Source organism: Castor canadensis, chromosome 16, assembly GCF_047511655.1.
Source record: "Castor canadensis chromosome 16, mCasCan1.hap1v2, whole genome shotgun sequence".
In the NCBI taxonomy this organism is placed as follows: Eukaryota; Metazoa; Chordata; class Mammalia; order Rodentia; family Castoridae; genus Castor; species Castor canadensis.
The window spans coordinates 86506112-86528867 of NC_133401.1; the positions used below are offsets into that span (position 1 = coordinate 86506112).

Here is a 22756-nt window from a genome sequence, read left to right on the forward strand (position 1 = left end):
CGGAACCTGGGTCCAGCATTCTGGTTCTGAGGAGGCAGAACCTCCATTGTACTTGACGCAGGGGCCCCTGGTGGCTGGGCGTGACATGGACCTGCGGGAGGGGTCGTTCCTGTGGTACCTGTACCTGGACAAGGTGTACTGCTTGCTGTCTGTGAGGAACGTGAAGGCTTTGGTGGAGTATTTCCACATCCTCGATGTGCACCACAATGACACCATGAACGGTCAGTCCTTCCTGACGCGCAGGAAAACTCGGGGCAGGGGTCTGCGTGGTCAGCAAACACTTGTCCCCTAGGTGATGCACACGGAGTTGGGACCGGGCAGTTCAGGGAGGGGTTAGAGTCTGGCTGCACCCCTTATCCTTGGTGATCTGGGGACTTCTCGAAATCCCTTCATCGGTTTCCTCATCTAGAAGGCACGCTGAGTCCAGGCTCTGGGGTGCAGCTCAGTGGTAGAGTGAGGAGGTCCTGGGCTCCATCCTTAGCACCCCCAAGATGGCGTCCAGCTCACAAAGTGATCATTTAGTGAGGCGATGTATGGCAAGTGCTGAACACGGTGCCTGACGCACAGAAGGACTTAGCAAGTGTCTTTAAGCTGAGCAAGACTTCTTGTCTGTCAAGTGCAACTCCTTCTAATGGTCCTTGTAAGAAACCAGCACTGCCAGTTGGCAGTCCACACACGAACAGGTTCTTGTAGGGCTGGGTAGAAGCAAAGCATCCCACGCGTTCATTCTCTCTGACCTCACAGGGGTAAGTGTCATTTGTGACGAAGGGGATCCTGCCTTCCATAGACAGTTTCTTAAAAGTCCATTTAATGTTAAAAAACCAAACAATAAAGGGGCTTGAGATGTAGCTTGGTGGCCTGTCTCTTTCAAGCCCTGGTGCCAGGAAGTAGATAAATAAACGAACACAGGACGAAGCTTTTTCCTCACGGCTCCGTGCCTTGGCTCCTCCTCTGTACACAGATTTGCTGCAATCTTCCAATCAGCCTGGCCCAGATCAGGCAGCAGCAGGACACTGACCTTGACTGAGCTGGGCTTTCTGATCTCAAAGCCCACTCTTGGCCTCACCAGGAGGTTTGCTGAGAACACCCCGATCTCCCCAGTGGCCACATCACTCCTGGTGACCAGAGGTAAAGGTGTGCTCATGTGGTCTGGTCACTAAGGATGGGACAGTGGCCTGAGGACTGGGCAGCCCCTTCAGCTTGGAGCTTGAGTGCCCAGCTTCCTGTGTGCTCGTTCATGCCTGGTGAACATGAACGAACATGAGGCCATGAGAACCCCCAAATCCGGACGTGACCACGGGTTCACTTAGTTTCAGCTGGGACTCCAAACTACGTAGACACATTTCCATATTCAGTGGAGCCAGGAGGTAATTTCTGTAATCAAGAGGCATGTGGAAGTCAGGTGTGGCCAAGGCCGCGCGATGGCCGGCCACAGCCTGCTGCATAAGCGAATCACGTTTGCTCCTGCCAGCTTATGGGGCCACAGGGTCAGTGAGAGAAAGACAGCAAAACCCTTCCCTGCACCATACATGCCAGCATTTTCCCTCTGGATGTGTGTGACTGAACAGGTGTTAACAAGAGGGCAGACAGGGCCCCGCCGCGCACTGGGGAGATAGCAAGGCTGTGGTCACACCGACCCACTGGGATCCCAACTGCACTTGCTCTGTAAGTAACCCTGCGTGGGCCATGTCACCATAGACCTCAGTCCCATGCCACGTTTCCTGAATTGGAAACTAGTTTACAAGACCCCAGTGGCTGGTGTACCCATTTAAGGGGTATGGTGCTACTGTCCTTGTAAGGTTGCTAGGGTTCTCTGAGACTTGGCATTTCAAGTGCCTAACACGGAGATGTAGCTCAAAGGTAGGTGCCTGGCTAGCATGCACAAGGTCCTAGGTTCAATCCCCAGCACTGGAAGAAAAAATTAAGCCAGGCTTTGTGATGTATGCCTGTGACCCCAGCATGTGTGAGGCTAAGGAAAGAGGACTGTAAGTTCGGGCCAGCCAGGGCTAAAATGCAAGACCCTGTTCCACCCTCCCCCCCCAACAAATAAACCAAGCAACCAAACAAACAAATCCCAACAAAACAACCCTGTGTAACACATAAGCAACTCTTCTTTTACAAAGAGAGGCAACGGGGCAGGCCGGGGCTGCTGGAAGGCTCGCTCCCTCCTGCAGAGCCAAATGCATTTGCTGAAATAAGCACAGCAGTGATTCCTAGGTTTCTCATTGCAATTATCTACAGGGAAAGGCCCAGGTAAAACTGGCTTCTCCAAGCCTCGTGCCCGTGACGCGAGCAGCCTGGTGCTCCATCCCCACACACAGGGGTCGGGGACCCAGCACTAACCACTGACGTCCCCACCCTGCTCAAGGGCAGTTGTGGCAGACACGTGGGGAAGCCAGAAACAAAACATCACCTTCTTCCCAGGCCAAGAAGCTTCTGACAGTGCTTCTGCTTTCATGAAGCCCAGGTGTTTGGCCACTTGGAATGCTCCAGAGTGATCGATAGCCTCCCCTCCCCTCCACAGATGTGCTGTTTTATCACTTTCTCCACCACGTGACCAAGTTGAAATCGAGACAGATCAGGATTGTGTTTGACATGCTGGACTGGATGGCCGTGGGTGAGATTGGTTTTGACCAATTCTACGTGTTGGTTTGCATCCTGCTGTCGCACCAGGCAAGTACCCGGTTAGGACCTGGACCTGGGGCTACACTACCTTGCTCAAGCTGACAAAGAAGTAGGAAGGCACCAGAGCCTTTTCCCTTTCACTTCAGTGCAAGCAGGAGGAAGAAAAGAAAGTGAGGGGATTAACTTTGTTCCTGATTTTTGTTTTGTTTTGACAGCACTGGGGTTTGAACTCAGGGCCCCACACTTGCTAGGCAGGTAATCTTACCACTTGAGCCATTCCACCAGCCCTTTTTCATGAAGGATTTTTCAAGATAGGGTCTGTTGGACTATTTGCACAGGGCTGGCTTTGAACTGTGATCCTCCTGATCTCTGCCTCCTGAGTAGCTGGGATTACAGGTGTGCACTAGCAGTGCCTGGCATGTTCCCACATGGTCAACCCATCAACCAGCCTCTCCATGCTGCACCCTGTCTTCTGCCCTCCCCGCCTCTTCATGTAAATAGCATGTGGCCCCGGCCACCACCCTTTTTGGCTTGGCCTGTTCTTTTGTACTCAAAAAACCACTGGCAATCACCTGCCCACTCTGTGATCTCTGCCGTTTCTGCAGAGGTTGAGGGACAGACATGAGACTCGCTCTTTTCTGGGTTCTCCTCACCACACACACTTCTGGTGTGTATTTGCCTGTTTCTACCCCTAAGGAAAGGTACCTGTGTGTCCACACTCTAGCTCGAGGTAGAATAGCCTGGCAGAACTGCCACTGCCACTGGGGCCCATGTCCCCTCAAATGCAGAGCTGGGCGTGGCCACAGAACACTTGCACCTGAGCCTCCGGGGCTTCGCTTCCACTTTGAGCTCGCTAGGCAATGGCCTTGGTGTGACAAGCTTGCAATGCAGCACCAACATTCTTCTCTTCTTCCCTATTTCTCTCAAAATAGAACCATTTGGGAGAACAATTTTTGTATCGCCATTCCCGGCCTGTTTTTGACCTGCTTGACCTGGACGGGGAGATGAATATTGAGGCAGCCAACTTCCAGATGTACAGATTTCTCTTCAATATTAAAAAGCAGGAGCTCAGAGAGCTCTTCCATGACTTTGACGTCACAGGTGACTGTGTAAGTGCAGCCTGCGGAGGGCTGCTTTCTGTTACAGCAATGGCAGAGCCGGGAAAGGAGGTGGGGAGGACCTTACTCAAGTAGGCACACTGCACAGTGCAGGGGTCAGAGGAAACGAAGTGTTCTCTCGGCCCCAAGAGAGGAAGGACTGGTTCCATGCTCCATCATTCCGGGTACATCTGAATCATGGAAGGTCAGGGAAGGAGATGCGGTGGTGAGGTGGTGACTGGTATGGGGGAAAGGTTTATAGGGTTGAATAAAGTAGAAAGGAAGATATTCTATGGCAGGACCATGTAAGCAAGATCGTAAGGGGAGGAAGGGAATAGTGTGCCTGTTAAAGGGGAAGTCTGTTGGGGAAACAAGGGGAAGCCAAGGTTGACCCTGATGGATTGCACTGGGAAGGCAAAACCTGAGTTGCAGCCTGAAGTGCCTGAATTGGACCCAGGAAACTTAAGAAAGTGGCCCTGGTCTCATGGTTTATAACAGACCGACTCCTCCTGGGCACAGACCATGACTGTGTCCTAATTACTGAGCCTTAAGTTTACAAGTTTCTAAAAAATGATTACAATTCTATTGTCAGCTGGAACAAAGTGTGAAACCCTTCCTGAAATTATTTCTCTTTTTCCCCCAACAAAAGCGTCTTAATTACAAGGAATTTAAGCTGTATACTATCTTTTCTACCGACAAAGCCCGGGAGAAGCAGAGAATAGGGAAAGTGGAAGAGGAAGGGGAAGAGGAGAAACAAGAGAAAGAGAAAATGAAACTGAAATCTCTGCTCATAAAGAAAATGTTGAAACACGTTGGTGTGAGCCAAAAAAGCCTGTTGGACAGAATAAGATCCAAAAGCAGACAGCAGTCATTAAAATTGTAGACGTCTCTAAAAATAAACAAACAGCATCCAAGTGAGCATCTTTTTTTGTTGTTTTGTGGTACTTGGACTTGAACTCAGGGCCTACAGCTTGAGCCATGCCACAAGCCCTTTTTTGTGATGGATTTTTTTCAAGATAGGATCTCATGAAACTATTTGCCTGGGCTGGCTTCAAACCCCAATCCTCCTGATCTCTGCCTTCTGAGAAGCTAGGATTATAGGAGTGAGCCACCAGTGCCTGGCCCAAGTGGGTATCTTTACGTTGACTTTGTACAGAGGGTCCAAAGGAGTGCTCCTCTGTCAGCATCAGCAGGGTCTCACTTTTAACAGCCTAGTGTCCTCACACAGAGGAGGTGATCTTGCTGCTCACTGAGCTGAGGTTTTACAAAGAGGCAGATCACCCTTGTATACAGAGTAGCAGTTAAAAACCCAGAATAAAGGCAAAGACAAAGAGAAAAATTTAACATTTTTTTTTAAAAAAGCACAAAAACCCTACATACTAAAATTATACACATCAAGTATTGGTCCAATCTTATACTGATCTATTAACAATTAAACAGCACCATGGTTTTCTCACCCAGTTAAACATGCACAGAGATCTGTTACTCAAAGTGTATGTTCCTTTAAAATTAAAAAAAAAAAAAAAAACTCTAAAAGAGAGGTCAAATCCTCAACAAATAAGACCTTGTACAACCACAGATGACTGATGACATCATCCAACTTCCCTAAGAAACAATAGGTCTGAACATTTTTTTCCAGTTGGGGAGTTTTGAGAGATGCTGCTATTCAGTGTGGCACTGATGTACGGCCCTGTATGATATAAGGCAGTGTGTTGAAACACCCTGCACCTCCACCTCTGAGTATCTAAGCTCTCCTTTGGGGTCAATGCTGGCGTCTTCCCTTCTTTTTTTTGGTGGTGCTGGGGATTGAACCCCGGGCCTTGATGCTTGTTCCCTTCAATTTAGCCTCAGTCATCAGCGAATTTAATTGGATGTAGTCATAGTCTTTAAAACAGCTGAACAAAATTAGGGAAGTAGTTAAAAGCTCTTATAACCATACCTTACAATTACAGATATTTAATCAGGCTACAGGAAATTTAATACAATTTTAAACGTACACTTCAGCTAATCCGCAATTTCATTTGGTGTCTCACATCCAAACAGGTGTGGAGGTTTGTATTTCCCAACAGAGAACAACACAGTGACTCTTCCCTCTGCTTTCCATCTCACAGACCCTCAGGGGTACAGTGTGATCAGGTGTCGGCCCCTTTCTGAGGCTCCAAATTAGATGCAATCCTTTTCGGCTCTATCTAGTCCCTATAACAATCTGCCTCTTTGCTAGAGAAGGTAAGGGAGGAGGACAGGCACCCCCATGACTGGAGGTAAGGGAGTGGAAAGCATGGAGGGATCTCACTGCTGATGCATGGATGGCACCAGTAACCCTTCCACAATGGAAGTTTTCTCTAAAGGACTGCAACAGGCACTGTTCTCCCAGGCACAGATAGAATGGTTTTTCCTTATAACCTTCCTGCAAAGTGGGGGATGCAGGAAGTACTTGATGTTGGTACCCTGGCCTGGGAACTACACGAGGGGTCAGAGTTAGCTATGCAACTGCCTGAGCCGAGCAGACAGTGAAGGTATTCTGCAGCAGTGGCCTTCTAAGTCTGGATATGAAAAAGCTTTGCTCTATGGACATTTCACAATAACTATGCAGAAGAGGGAAAGGGACTTTTCAACTGAACATCATCTGAAAATTGTCTCACTGCACAGACTGAATTGCTGCCGAGTGTTCCAGAGGGTGCCTGCCACCAATGTGCTGGGAGGCAGGACGGTTTAGTGAAAATGAAAACAGGAGCACACATGAGGGATGGGAAGCAACTCCCAGACAGGACTGCCAGTCTCTACTCCTTGATGGCTAACCAAGAAGTGAGCTACAAATAAACACCAGAATAGAAGCAAACCTCAAATACTACGCTTTTCAGAATCCATGAAAATATAACAAAAACCATAAGTTTTGTAACCGTTATTGATAGTTTCTGGAAATTATATAATTTGGTATATTTTAAAAATTCTGCTTTGAAAAGGTGCTCGGTGCTGTTCTTCATGGTGCAGTGTTCCATTTACAGTTCAAATCATTTAAATGCAGGCGTTACATAGTTGTTGAGTGTTTTAAAATAAATGATTATTTCTTAACTGTCTCGCAAATTAGGGATTGTAATTACATGAGTCTCAAAGGCTGGCTCTTTTATTATTTTTGTTGGTCTCCATCACAGATGGAATTTTTCACTGGTAATTCCTCAGAACTAAATCCATTCATAGGGAATTTAGAGCAGTGAAAATAAATTTCGCGCCATAGACAGGAAATGACAACAATAAAAAGGAGCAGAGGGACCCGGACCCAGAGACAGGACCAGTTCAGTTCTCAACTGGTGTTGGGTTCTGCAGAGGCTGGCTCACTATAACCTGTACCACATAGTCCTTTGGTATCTTCAGCTCCTCCAGCTTCATCTTGTCAGTGAGGGGTCTTCCAGAAAAGAACCAGCGCTGACTGCCTGGCTCCACGCCTTCTGCCGCGTGCAGCCGTCTCTTCATGTGGAATACCGTGTCTGTGCTGCGCACCACGAGCTTGAGGTCTTTGCCCGTGGAAAGGCGCAAACGCAGCTGAGATTCGTACCCCGAGTTGGGTGGTGGCTCAGGATTGTCCAGAGTCTCTATGTCACTCTTCTCCTCTATCATGTTGATTGGTGGGACCAAGCAATAGACTGGCAGCTGGTACCTGTTCCCCAGCTCATCGTAGCACTCTGTAAGCGCACCTTTAGAGAGAAGAGGAGGAAGAGTTCAAACGAGTACTTCCGCTTACAGTGCGCAAAACACTCAAGTGTCTCTCCATAGCATGTCACAACAAAGACAAAATACAGAATTCAGGCACTGCAGGTGACCATCAGCAATGATGGTCAAATCCCATGCCCAATTTGAGTGTTCACCTAAGTTTACATTAGCAAGATCCACACGCCTCTTACCCACTCTTCTACACCATCTGATGCCCAGTACATAATCTCAGTAAGACACATGGGAATGAAAGCGCTCAAATTTCAATCTGAAAGGGGGAATTTAAATTACCTTGGGATATCTTTTTATCACATATTCAGCCACCTTAAACAAACAAAAAAAGAGAGACGGATCCGAAGCCCAACTCAACACAGTAGTTTCCCTACTGCCCAGACTCCTCAATTGAGAACTACAGTTGACCACAAGACCTTGGTCCAGAGAGATGGCTAACAAGAGAGGGAGGCCATACCAGGTGCTGCCCACCTATTACATTAGCACAACTACACAGAAATGACTGACTGCTCTGTTCAACCTCAACTTGTCTATTGCAGCAGAACTCAAGGGTATGAAGTTGGTAATGAGCTACCTTGGGGGGAGGGAAAAAGTATGTGTGGTTTAAACAAAGTATTAATGGTGGCTCATTTCTTTATAAAGCATAATCACACTATAATTATCCAGACTTCCTTGGGGAGCTTGAAAGCATAACTTAATTAGTATTTTAGGACTACATATGACATGTCCTTTTTTCAAACTGGAATATTAATATCACTTATTGCTCTTGTTATTATATCAGAAATACTTAAATACAGGGTAGTGAATATAATAAGTGGGACTTGAGAAATGGTACTGATAAACCCATGTCTTTGATCACTGTCAGGAGGACTGAGTACAAAGCATCCAGAAAGAGACTGGAATTGGTCATGAACCAGCCATGGGTCTGATCTGGTCTAAATTACACTAAGATCAGGGGGGTGACAGTGAGAAAGCCCAACTCTTTGTTTAAGGACTTGGTTTGGACTTCGTGTTGTTCATTAACACTGCTAAGACACTGTAAGAATGGATCTACTTCAAGCACAGTTGTGCTCATGAGCAGTTCCCCCACCAGAAACACAATACACTGCAGCACCAAGCTACGTACAAGAACAGGTAGTCAGTTGTGCACACTAGCTTTAGATGCCCTAGTACTAAAGACCTGCCAGTACTAGTCTGAAAGACGGCCTGAGCATCAGGAGAACTAGGAAAGACAGACTGGAGAGTTTGCAATAGACCCATCTCTTGTTAGGTTGGTGGGGGTTGGTAATGTCAGCTTTGTAGGTATGAATAGCGCATTTACATAACTGTTCTGCTATTAAAAATTCTCGTAGAGAGGCATCATACCAAATCATTATCTTTGTAATCAGGAGATCAAGAAGAAGTTTCCAGCCTTTTCATTAACTAGCTGTGCAACCTTGAGCAAAACTATTTAACTGAAGTACTTTCTCAGTCAGCTAAATGAAGCAACATAAAACTGTCCTATAAAGAAATGCCTAGGTTTATACTAGCTTCGATATCTTGATGCTCCACATCACATAAAATACAGCAGAGGTACAATAAAGCAGCCAGGATGCAGGCAGAATGAGGTCCTGTCTACCTCTGGCACAGTCTCGAAACAGCAGTGTATGCCAAGCTCAGAACAAATGTACTATCTGGCATCTGAAGAAAGGGGGTCTGGACACCCCTTTCTCCACACAACGCAAAGAAGTCATGTCTTGTACCTTTGGGCCCAACATGTCCAGGTTTAGTTTTGGTTTTCAAATCTCAAATGGATGTGAGAGGAAAAACTCCACGGAAAAAGGGTGATCCTCACCTCAGGCTGCCCTCATCTTCATAAGGTTGGACATAAGCTGTCTCAACTCCACACTACATATAAGACCCATATTTTAATGTTTTGGGGAAAAATAACTTGTTTTTTGTTGTTGTTTAATATGAAGTTTTCTGGTTTACTAACTCTTTCCCTCACTTCCACCTAAAAATTATAATCTGAGTTATAAATGTACTCTACATTTAACTAAACATTAAACTAAACGTTAAGAAATCTCAATGTCTTGATTAACTAGGTTTCTAGTCTGGCATGTGAGAACTCGTAAGTCAACGCTCCACCCTACAAGTAAAGTCTGAACAAAACTGAAAAACCAACTCTTCTCAGATGTCGAAAAGAGATGAAGTCACAGGGCAAATCACGGCCCAGGTGTACTGGAACACAAGCCTGGAGCTGAAACCTCTGTGAAGCCAGGGTGATTGGCAATCGCTAGGGGTTCAGCACAAAGCTTGGAAGACCAAGTTGCAGGGATGCCAGTATGGGAGGTGATGGGGGGGCTATTGAGTTTTACTCCTGGAGCCCTACCACTTCCTCACAACAAACACCAGAGAAAAGTGCACTGTGCTTCTGGCAATGGGCACAAAAGGAACTATTTTAAAATAGACCAGAGCTTTCTGCCCTCAGGAGAAACTATTTAATTAGAGCCTAAATGACCAGGGAAAAGGAAAAACTTGACTGCAGCCCCCTCCAGCTATCCAGTCCATCTAAGGTGCAATGCCACCTGAGAAGCACTGGGTGAAGTCTAAATCAGGCACAGGCTCCCAAGAAGACTGTGACTTAATGACAGGATTGTGGAATGCCTTCTTCCACCACACTTGATTTACAGATTATGTGGGAACAGTTCCTTTTACCCAGTACAGCATGTCCATCTTCCAACAAAAAATTACAAGACACACTGAACAGCAAAAAAAGTTTGAAGAGAGAGCAAGCATCAAAACCAGACTCAGCTATAGCAGGGATGTTAGAATTTATTAAAATTCTCATCAGTGTGCTCATGTCCCTAATGGAAAAAAATAGAAGCATGCAAGCAGAGAGGGATAGGGAAGCAGAGATGGCATGCCTAAGAAAGAGCCACAAGGAAACACTGGATATAACAAACACTGAGGCAGAAATAGAAGCTGCTGTGATGGCCATGAGCAGGCTGGACATGGTTGAAGAAGACTCTCAGGAAGAATGACTAAAAGTGAAAAGCAAGGAGAAAGAAGATGGAGACAAGCAGAATATCCAAGAACTGGGGGGGGGGGGGCAACCACAAAAGGCAGAACTTATACGTAATGGAGTGTAGGAGGAGAAGAAACAGCAGAACTATTTCAAATGATTATGACGGAGAGTTCCCCAAGTTATTATTGGACACTCAGCACATAGCCAAGAGGCCAAGGGAGCATCCACAGGATGAATGCTGGAAAAGCCACACCTAGATCCATCATTCTAGAGTACAGAGAATAAGAAAGACAGGCTGACACACATGTGCACTTAGAGCCATCATTCTAGACTACAGAGAAAAAAGAGAGATCGACACAAGTATGCTCCTAGACCTATCATTTCAGACTACAGAGAATAAAGAGAGCGAGAGACTGACACAAGTGTGTGTGTGAGTGTGTACAGAGGACAAAAGGAAAAAAAGAGAATTACACCTGGCTTTTTTAGAAGCTGGGTAATTATGCAAGAAGTGAGAAGAGTGAAATATTTAAAGCATTAAGAACCCACCAACTAGAACCTGTAACCTGTGAAAGTACCTTCAAAAGTAAGAAAAACTTTCTCAAGCAAAAATTGAGAGAATCTGTTGCAAGAAAATAGTAAAAGAATCTCTTTAGACAAAAGGAAAATGACATAGGTCAGAAAATGATAGGTCAACATAAAGAGCAGTGGGGAAGGAAGGAACCAAAGTAAAATAACTTTGGTTTTCCTTTTTAACTGATCTAACATGTCCGTTCAAAACAACGGCAACAGCGTGTTTGGTTACACGTGTGCATGTTGTACGCATGCACATAACCTGAATGAATGAAATCAAGGCTACAAGGTGCATAAAGAATTAGCACGATTTTGCTGTAATGTACTTGTGCTGCCAGCACAGCAGCACAGTGCTGTGGGAAAGTGGACTTAGTTACAAATGTATATTGTAAATTCTAGACAACTACTAAAAACACTAAAGTCAGTATACCTGACATGCTAAGAAAGGAGAGAAAACGGGATCAGGTAAAGTTCAAAAATCTAAAAGAAGAAAATGAAAGGCAAAAGCAGTGACATACATGGCAGACGTAACCTAACTACTGACACTGAACATCAGTGGTTTACATCTAACTTATTTTTTAAGAACTGTATGGCCTACTTAGAGAATGGGGCAGAAAGGGCAGTTTTTAAAGAGTGAGATTAGGACTTTAAACAACTTGCTGTTCTTACCCAAACTGAAGAGTCACTTTGTCAAGAAAACACCCTATCTCTTTCACTCTTGCTCTAGCTTTTCTCAATTATTTTCCCAGATTGGTATCAAGGAGAATACCATCAGTGCTGGTGGACATTAATGGCTGCCGTGGGTATATTATGACATTTGGTTTCAATATGGTCACTCCACTTCTGTTCCTGGCAGCCTGGTTCACTTATTTAATTAGCAACCTTCACACGCATAAAGATTCTCATATGTCAAAAAAACCCAAAACAATAAAACCCTATAAAACATCAGTGTTGTAAATGCACCAATAACCAGATAGTCAGAGGGGAATGGACGGGGTGTGGCTCAGTGGTAGACCACCTGCTTAGCATGCAAGGCCCTGGATTTGATCCCCAACTCCACAAACACAGGAAGATCAAATTAAATCCAAAGTAAGCAGAAGAAAAGAAATAACAGAATCTAGAGCAGAAATCGATGGAATTGATAACAAGAAAGCAACAGAGGAAAAATCAGTGGAACTAACCAAGATATAAGAGGACATAAATTACTAACATTAGAAACAAAAGGAGACACCAGTGCAGATCTGTGATATTAAAAGGTCTGTAAATAAATCCTACGACCAACCTCACACCCACAGATTTCACAATCTACATGAAATGGACTGACTTCTTGAAAGACAGAACTTGCTAAATTGACACAGGAATAATCTGAGCAAGCCTGTGTCATTAAAGAAGTGGAAACAATAACCAACAGCCTTCCAAAAGAGAAAGTACGTTTTAGGTAGATTCACTGGCAAATTTTGCTGAAAATTTAAGTGAGATGTCACACTTATTCTTTACAATGTCTTTCACAAGACAGAAGAGGAAATACTTCCTAGCCCATTCTATGAGGCCAGTATTACTTTAATACCAGAATCACACAAAAACATTACAGGAAAAGAAAAATACAGAGTAATATTCTCTCATAAACATAGACTGAAAAATCCTCAACAAACTGTTAAATACAGAAGTAAAAGAATTACACACCACTCTCAAGTGGAATTTACCCTAGATTCAGGTATGGTTCAACACTCCAAAACCACTCAGTCTGATCCATAAGAATAGGTTTGACAAGAAAAATTACATGACCACATCAATAGATGTAGACAAAGCAAGTGATGAAACCTAACACTTATTCATGATAAAAACTAAGTAACATCAGAAGGGAAGATCTACACTACATGGAGAATGTTCACAGAAAACCTACAGTGAGCATCAATCTTAAAGGTGAGAGATTCAGAGCTTCCCACTGAAATCAGGAACAGTTGAGGATGTCCTCCTCATCACTGTCTTTAAACATCACACCGGAAATCCTAGCCAAGGCAATAAGAAAAGGAAATAAAAGAAATACAGATTGGGAAGAAGAAACAAAATTGCCTTTGTTTACAGATGACATGATTATCTACATAGAAAACCTAAGAATCAACAAAAATGTTCTTGGAACTAATAAGCATTTACATCAAGATTGCAGGATACAAGGTTAATGCCAAAGGTCGGCTGCTGTTCCATATACTAGCAATGAATGAGCAGAATTTGAAATTAAAAACACAGTATTATTTACATTAGCACACCCAAAAATGAAACATTTAGGTATAAATTTAACAAAACATGTATAAGAGCTAGAATAACAAAATTTTCAGTGATAAATTGAAGAATTAATGACTTGAGAGACATTCCACGTTCATGGAGAAGACAATGTAGTTAAGGTCTCTGTTCTTCCCAACTTGATCTCCATATTCAATGCAACTCTAATCAAAATTCCAGCAAGTTATTTTGTGGATACTGGACAAACTGCCTCTGAAGCTTATATAGTAAGGTAAAAGACCCCCAAATGCCAACACAATATTGAAGATGAAGAACAAAGTTGGGGACTGATACTACCTAACTTTAAGATCCACCATGTTGGTGGCTCAAGTCTGTAATTCTAGTTTCAGGCCCAGTGGAGCGGCTCACGTGGTAGAGTACCTGCTCAGCAAGCATGAGACCTGAGTGCAAACCTCAGAATCACACACACACAAATTCACTATAAATGTACAGCAATTAAGATGGTGTGGTACTGGCTGAAGAACAGACAAGATCAGCACAACAGAGTAGGCGTCCAGTAGCTCCACATAAACACATTCAATTCATCTTTGATAAAGAAGCAAAGTCAACATAGTGGAAGAAAGTCTTTTCAACAAATGGTGCTGGAATAACTGGCTATCTACATGCAAAGAAATGAACACACACAGATTTTACACCCTTCACAAAGTTAATTCAAAATGGATCACAGACCTACTGTAAAGCACAAAACTACAAAACGAGAAGATAACACAGAAGAGAATCCAGATCACGTTGTATCTGGCAATGATCTGTCAAACAGGATGCCACATTCACAATCCATGATAGAATTCATTAGCTGGTACTGATTATAAGTTCTGGTCTGCTAAAGACACTGTCAAAAGTTAAGAAAAAAAAAAAGCTACAGGCTGGGAGAAATATCTGCAAAAGACATATCTGATAAAGGACTATTATACAAAACTTAAACAGAACTCTTAAATCTCAACAATAAGAAAATAAACTTGATTTTTTAAAATGGAGTGAAGGCTGGGTCTGGTGGTGCACGACTGTGATCATAGCACTGGGGAAGCTGGGCAGGAGGATCAGGACTTTTGAGGCCCGCCTACCTGTGCCACATTGCAAAAATCTGTCTCAAAAAAAAAAAAAAAGAAAGAAAAAAAAGCTGAAAGCCTTAATAAGACACTTCACCAAAGAAGATGTACAGATGAAAAATAAGCACATGAAAAAATGTTGCACAGTGTATGTCATCATGGAAATGCAAATTAAACCAATGAAATTCCACTATGAACCTAATTTTAGAATGGCCAAAATCCAGCACACTGACAATACAAATGCTGATAAAGGTGTAGAAGGAGGAGCTCTCATTCACTGCTGGTAGGAATGCAAAGTGGTCCAACAGAAGACAGTTTGGCACTGTTTGACACTGGGTCTCTCCACCTAGTCCAAACTGGTCTTGAACCTGCAATCCTCCTGCCTCAGCCTCCCGAGTGCTGGAGTTACAGGTGTGCTCCACCACACCTGACTTCCAGTTTGGCAATTTACTTTTATAAAACTGTACAATTTGGTCATAGCAATCCCAAAGGAGTTGAAAACTTATGTCCACACAAAAACCTGCATATAGATGTTTATGGATGCTTTAGTAATGATTGCCAAAACCTGGAAGTAAGTAAGCAAGCTATCTTGTAGATGGGTGGGTAAATTGTGGTAACATCCCGACAATGGAATTTTGCTCAGTGCTAAAAAGAAAATGTGCTGTCAGGGAAGTCAGTGCATGATACCAATTCAAAGAAGCCAGTGTGAAAAGCTGTATGCGACCTCTGATTCCGAGTATCCGATCTTCTGCAAAAGGCAGAACTGTGGAGACGTTAAAACGATCAGGGGTTGCAGGGCATGGAGGAGTGAATACGTGGAACACAGTATTTTTAGGGCGATGGAACTACTTTGGACAGATGTCACCATAAATTCATCCAAACCCACAGAACATAAAACTCTAAAGTGACCCCTGATATAAACTATGATGTGCTGATGTAGGTTCATTGATTTTAACAATCAATGATAGTAGGGAAGGTGTGCATGTGTGGGGGCAGGGAGGTACACAGGAAAGCTCTACACCTTCTGCACATTTGACTGTGAACCTAAAATCACTCTTAAAAAATAAAATCTAGTGGACTGGGGATGTGGCTCAGTGGTATAGCATTTGCCTAGCATACACAGGTCCCAGGTTCAATCTCCAGTAACCCCCCCCCCAAAAAAAACCCACCAATAATCACATACAAATACCCACAAACACACACACAGAGAACTACACAGAGGGAAAACCAAGATCATCTAGTTAAACATTATTTAACTTCATTTTAAGGGTATAGGTTATCCTCTTCTTGAATTAAAGATGTGGGATCACAAAGCATCAATAAACTATATGGCCACAGTTTACACTATGGGTCATGGGTGACTATCCCCCCAGAATTAGCTCTTCAAAGCAGACAGGCTCTGTGGAATGATACACTCCTCCTAAACCCTCCGCCATCAGCGGCCCTAGATTTCTTCACTACGGACAAAACTGCTCTGCTAGTACTGATGCCTACCACACGACCTCTGTAGAACAAGTCCTACAGTCCAGTCTCTGCATAGACATTAACTGGATCCCTTCAAGTGTGCAGGGCAGGTTGCTGGCACCTAGGAAGAAGTCACCTAGAACTGTCCCTAATTGAGGTGGGCAAATACAGTGTACCCAGCATGGATTTAGTACAAATCAGAATTATGAAAAATCAAACACAGGTGCTGATACATCACAAAACAGAAAAGCAACTATACTCGGTAGCTCCAAGGAAGAGAAATTCTGTAGAAATGCTGTGTTCTTGGCATGACCTTAATGGCACTCAAGAAATAGAATGACCTGGAAGAAAGAATAAATACAAGGTAAGTAAGGAGTGAATATCAAATGGCCTGGGTGAGGTGGAGTACAGAATCAATGATGTGAAATTACTAGACGGGCAGCAATAGTGAAGCCTGACAGTGGCTAACAAGACACTCAAGACATTCACTCAGCAAGTATTTCAGGGCCCATTATATCCCAGCGATGTTCTAGGTGCTAGGGTTACGCTGGTGAACAAGATGAAGCCTGAAGATCACTGTGTCATCTACACAAAGGGGACAACTGGCTGGAACCAATGATTCAGTTAGGTTTGGTGGAAAACAAAAAGGAAAAAAAGATCACCTGACTGGAAAACCAGAGTGACAGAAAAGCAGAAAATTTAGAGCTGCAAGATTCGTTGCTTGGTTTTTAATTGCTTCAGGTTCTGTCAAATCTGAACTACCTGCAGGGAACTGAGGAAGCAGTATACACATTTGAACACACACTTTGAGTGTTCACTAGTTGTAGCCCTGTCTAAGTACTTCCTACACCTAAGGCTTGGTCTTTACAGAGCTGCATAAGGCCAGTCTACGACACCCCATTTACAGATGGGGACTGAAATGGAAGTAACTTTTGTTCAGGGACACAAGGCCAGTAAATGGCAGTGCCACAGTCAGGTACCTGAAGAAGTATATGGGTAACATAAAGAGAAGAGTACAAGGCTTGTTCTTAGATTAGTGATGTGGTTAATGGGAAGAAGAAATTAACTCAGCAGAAAACAAAAGGCACGGGAGAAATGAAGAGCAGTGAAGTAGAACTGAATCAGAAAGCACAAGAACTGCAAAGTACAACCCAGCAAGTGGATGGCCACAGACAGTCAAGGAGATGGTGGTTACGAGAGACACTCCAGGGGCATATGTAGTGACAAAAGGGACTTGGTACTGTCCCTGTCTCATCTACAGCATGTGAGAGTGAGGAAAAGGTGGTAACAGAAGAGAGACAGTTTGCTTCAAGGCCCAGTGCGTTTAACATGAAGGGAACGAACTGTTCTGAAAGCTGACTGCAGGGGATTTCTCCCTTCCAGGTCACATTTGCTGAGTTTACATCTGCAACTTAACAAGGTTTCCACCATCACTCCTTGGCCATGGAGGCACAATTTCTTTACCAGTTCTTCATTAGTGTCCAGGTTCACTTGCATTGCTACCCAGTCCTCTGTGGAAGGACAGTCTGTCACAGACCCCCTGCAGGTCTCAGACCTTGCAGACAGATGGCCACCAGGGTGAGCAACTGCCAGGCACCCTTCTCCAGGCCAGCATCAAGCCTCCACCTTCTGCTCTGATTTCACCTGTCATTTTCCCAAGGTGTTTTTATCTTTTATCTAGATTATTGGCTCAGATATTCTATTTTTCTTGGTCACTGTTTTATCTGGCTGCTTTTAATTAGGCCTCAAAGTATTTCACTAGAAAACTATAAAGGTAAAACTAAATTAGGCGCCAAATAATAAAAACAGCTTTATTAAATTCCACTAAGACTAATGCTTTGCTCTTCTTCAGGAAGAAAAGAAAGATGTGTTTCAAGCATTGAAAACCTCACTGCATAGACCTCTCCTGTAATACTGTGGCCCAGTGTTAAGATTTTTACCACTTGAGACTTGTATAGCTACATGAACAGTTTGCAAGAGTTAAAAATCAATGGTTGCAGGGCTGGAAGTGTGGCTCAAGTGGTAGAGTGCCTGCCTAGCAAGCACAAAGCCAAGTTTAAACCCCAGTACCGCCAAAAAAAAAAAAAAAAAAAAAAATCCATGTTTGTATAAGGACAAGAAAGTGTTATCTCAATTGTGATAATGGTTTTACAGATGTACTTTTGTCAAAACTGATCAAACTGTCTATTTAGCATAACTCAATAAAGCTCAATATGGCATATTACCAGGCTATCCTGGTAATTTGATATGGACAACTTCCCTCCCCAAATGAGTTAAGGATAGCATCCTATAACTCCGGAGCTGATAGCACCAAGGACCTCTTCCAAAGGGCTTCTTCATTCTGGACTTCTCTTTTCTAACTGACCGAGAAGGCTTGAACTCTTCTACTTTTCAGTAACTATTACCTCTTCCGGGCAAAGGAAGGCCTCAGCATTTGGGTGAGGTAAACACAACTAAAATGGACAAAAACACTAATGACAGAGTGAATGCGAAGGAAGCAGTGGGTTCAGGCAGTGTATCACATGAGTCCAGGAGAGGACAAAAGGTGGCAGGAGCAGCCACGAACAGTAAAAGGGAAAGTGGTTTTGATCAGACCAAATTTGAACGGACAGCCTCATGAAAACATGCTGAGTCTCTTTCCTCAAGGATTATAGTACCCACTTTACAAGGCTGTTGTAAGGATTAAATAATAAAGCACATTAAAAACTGCCTGTATACACAATAAAGTCATAGAAAACAGTAATAATGGTTCTTTTCTCAGTTTTAAATCTCACAATCTGAATTTATTATGGAGGAGCACTCACAACAGCAATGTCACTGCTCCCTACTTCACAGGGTTCTCTACAAGCCTAAATCACAATCATGTCCACAGGCCATCATAATGGCTCTTCCATTGGACATTAGGGGCATCTTCAGAACTGCAGGGATGCTAACAAACTCCAGGTTCTTTCACACACACATACTACTGGGATCCATCGAGCCCCTGACTGTAGTTAGGCCTTAGGGGAGACAGACAGCAGACAGTGCTGGGGAATTAGAGGAAGCAGGCCTAAGTCTCTTTCCCAGGAAGCAGAGGTGAAAGTGGCTTAGCTTAAGTCGCATACATGAATAAACACCATGCTTAAACACTTGTGGACCGTTCTTCCAGATTTCTGCAGGGAGCAATTAATCTTTGACTTCACCTCTCTCCCTCTCTCTCTCTCTCTCTGGTACAGAGCCTCATGTTTGGTAGTTAGGTGTACCACTTGAGCCATTCTACCAGCCCTTTTATGCTGGGTCTTACTTTATTCCCTCACTGGCCTGGACCAAGACCCTTCTATTTGTGCTTCCCCGAGTAGCTGAGGATGGCAAGGACACCCCCGCCCTCCCGCTGTTGGTTGAGAAAGGGTCTCACAAATGTGCCCATGTTGGCCATGAACCTTAGTTCTCCCAATCCTCACCTCCCAAGCAGCTAGGATCAGAGGCTTGAGGCAGGTTTCAGTTGTTTATAGCACTTGGAGGTGGTGGTCTCCTTTGCAGAAGTAGCAAGTGGTATAGCTCCCTTGGGGTCATGTGAGAACCCTGCTTTCCCCTGCCCCTCCCCTAGAACACACTGGAAGGAGGCCTTCTTCAGAGACAAACCTACTGACTCAGGGACAGCCTCCCACCTCAGTTATTTTCAGACTCTTGCTCTAAGTGAAGAAAAAGGATGACAGCAGCAGAGGAGTGGATAGATTTACATTTTATGACTCTAAACCATTTTTGTCTCTTTGAGGACAGAGGAACATGACACATCTAGTTTATGGTTAATCAGTCATCAGACCCTTTTCCTAAGGCCCTGTTTCATCTCCTAACACAACAGCCTAGAAAACCCTTTCATTTCCCACATAAGTACAATGCCTTCCTGTCTTCACGCCCTTGCTATGTGCTCATGAATTAACTCACTGCTTATTAGATGACAATTCTTACACACATCCTTAAAGTAGCCAAAGTGCCTGACCTGCTTTTGATTTGTTTTCAGACAGGGTTCACTTTGCAGTCCAGCTGGGCCTTGAACTCATGATCCTCTTGCCTCTGCTTCTGGAGCTCTGGCATTACAGGTATGCGCCACCACTCCCAGCCTTGGTCTGCTTCTTAATGGGCCTCAGACACAGCTGAGGGAAACAGAAAGGCCTGCACACATACACAGACGCATCTCCTGCCATTGATGCCTCAGGGTCTGCTTGTTCCCCTTTAGTATCAGTAGATGTGCACCATTTGGAAGGATTCTCTTAGACACGGAATGAGCATTGCAGGTGACATGAGCAATCACTTTACAGAAAAGATAGTAGTGGCACACTACGGATGCACGGAGCTGCTTTCATTACCCTTAGATCTGAGTTCAAATCTCACTCCCATGGTTTCCACCTTGGAAAGGACACCACCTCTCTGTCTCACTTTTCTCATCTGTAAAATGGGGGTTGTACCTGATTTTCTTAGGCATGAGAATGAAGTGATACTAATTTTAAAAATGAGTTACTAGTACTTTATCATTCTTGGTAAATTCTGTATTCTTTTGTTCATGTGTTGGCTCCCTATACAAAAAATGCTTTTTATAAGTGCCTTAGTTAACAAACAAACCTTAAATTGCATTATAAAATAGTTCAATTTACCCATATTTATTATAGTCTGAAATTTAAGAAGATTTAAAAAAGGACAAAAATTCTCCTTTTCCAACCATGTAACAAACTCTATAAAAAGAAGGAAATAAAAAACTAACTAAGTCTTCAAGAATTACCTTTTTTCTAGGGCTGGGGACTTGGCTCAAGTGGTAGAGCATCTGTATAGCAAGCACAAAGCCCTTGAGTTCAAACCCCAGTACCACCAAAAAAAAAAAAAAAAGAGGAATTACCTTTTTTTACCTCCCATATTCTTAAGCATGAAAAAGAACAAAAAAAAAAAAAAAAAAAAGCTTTCAAACTCCAAAGTGAAGAACAAGCAACACTCACTGCTGCAGTGGACAGTTTTACATTTCTGTTTCCAAAAGAACTCCAGTAACAGTGAACACTTCTGTCAACCTCAGGAAGGTGAAGAGGGGAGCATTCACGTTTGAACTTCAGGGACAGGAACGTGGGTAAAATACCTGCAGTCCAAGTTAACAGCAGATATAAAGCAACCACAGCATCCCAGAAAATCAGAACGCAGGAGTGCAACTTTTAAACCCTTTAACATCTTCCATGTGACATTACAAAAAAATTAGTGTTCATATGATAAACAATGTTTCTGAATAATCTTTAGTTGAAACTTACTGAATAGTCACCATGCACCAAACTGCAAAAAATGAAAATAATATCATTTATTGTATTTTTTTTACCCTGTTTATGATAATTTGGGCAAATCACTCAATCTATAACCTGGTTTCACTAGTAAAATACTACATTGAGAATGTAGGATTTCTCGGTAATGGCAAAATAGCAATCAGTGAGAAAAAAGAAACAAGCTTGTAAAGAAATTTAAGACAATGAGTTTTAAAAAAAGCTCTTCTAAGACAAGGGTGTCAGATACCAGAAACATGCAGACAGCTAGCTGTTCCCGCAATACTAGTTCTACGCCATCTGCAATCTGAGTCATAATACTCGAGTGTATGTGTGCACAAAACCCCAGGACGTTACCATGTTACCCCAGTTTTCTGATTCTTCCCACTGTCACCTAAGAATAACAAATTAGAGACTTACTATTGGTGTTAACAGAAGATAAGAAAATAAAAGAGAAATGTGGTTTGGAAAAGGCATTTTTGTTGCTTCCTTGAAAACAAGGTAACTAAACATCACAAAGGAAAAAGGCCATCACAGAACACTGATATGTTCCAAGTATAGCTTAAACCAAGATATGCACAATCCTTGCTTATTATGACTAAGAAATCTATTTATTTTTGGTGGCACTGGGATTTGAACTCAGGGCCTCAGGCTTGCCAGGCAGGCATGCTACCACTTGAGCCACTCTGCCAGCCCATGAGTATGAAACCTAAAAAAAACCAGACAACCAGATAACATGAAAAGATCTGCAAGCTGAGCACAGTGGTACACACCTGTAATCCTAGCCCTCAGGAGGGGGAAGCAGAAGAATGGCAAGTTTGAGGCTGGCCTGTGCTACGGAGACCCTGTCTTAAAAAAACAAACAAACAAACAAAAAAACCCCACATATAAACAGCATTAACAAACACATTTTCATATTTTCAAGATACTTCTGTTGGGAAGATAGTATGAATAGAGCTGAGACAGTAAACAATCTATGCAAAGAGAAGGAAGGTGAAAAGATGAAAACAAGAAGAGAGATCAGATTGAACAAAGCTTAGAAAGTTCTTAGCGTGTCTTTCCAGATTGCCAATTTATGATCTTGGTGTTCTGACAATACCGGTAAAGGAACAGGGATGAATCAGCTATGGAGTGAGGTCAACCCATGTCCTTACTATTTTGGTATACTAGTACTTTTGTTACTGAACCAATCCAGTCTCAAAATTCCGTCCAGGATATGTCTAAGGGCAGAGTCCCCTAAAATCCAAAGAACAATTTCACCAGCAGACAATACATCCAGAAAAAGATCAAAATCTGTAATTCAAGATTTTGCTGCAGGAAATTTTCTTTCTCTCTCTCCCCCTCCTTCTCTCCCTCCCTCTCTTTGTCTCCTTCTTTCTTTTTTGACAGTACTAGAGTTTGAACTCAGGGCCTCACACTTGCTAGGCAAGTGCTCTACCATCTGAGCCATACCCCCAGCTCTCTTTTACTTTGGTTATATTTCAGTTAGGGTCTAGTGTTTTGCCCAGGCCAGCCTGGATCCTGATGTCTCCCGGGTAGCTGGTATGACAGACAAGTACTACCACTCCCACCTTATTGGTTAAGACTGGGATTTGCTAACTCACCCCTTCCACCCTCGATCTTCCTTGGAACAATGATCCTCCTGATTTCTGC

General features: G+C 43.4%; 2 protein-coding genes across 4 annotated transcripts in view; one reads left to right on the plus strand and one right to left on the minus strand.

Moving 5' to 3' along the window:
• Positions 1–47: 47 nt before the first annotated feature.
• Positions 48–4606, plus strand: Efcab9 (EF-hand calcium binding domain 9). The gene is made up of 4 exons (XM_020162307.2): positions 48–221; positions 2525–2673; positions 3558–3734; positions 4372–4606. The coding sequence occupies exons 1-4, from the start codon at positions 86–88 to the stop codon at positions 4603–4605; spliced, it is 696 nt and encodes a 231-aa protein (XP_020017896.1). The 5' UTR covers positions 48–85; the 3' UTR covers position 4606.
• A 451-nt stretch (positions 4607–5057) lies between these two features.
• The window catches only part of Ubtd2 (ubiquitin domain containing 2), a 57413-nt gene continuing 39714 nt past the window's right edge, over positions 5058–22756 (minus strand). For all 3 annotated transcript variants that reach the window (XM_020162290.2, XM_074057798.1, XM_074057797.1), the window contains exon 3: positions 5058–7414. In XM_020162290.2, coding sequence (XP_020017879.1) covers positions 7017–7414 — 398 coding nt within the window. In that variant the 3' untranslated portion in view covers positions 5058–7016. The remainder of the gene's footprint in view (positions 7415–22756) is intronic.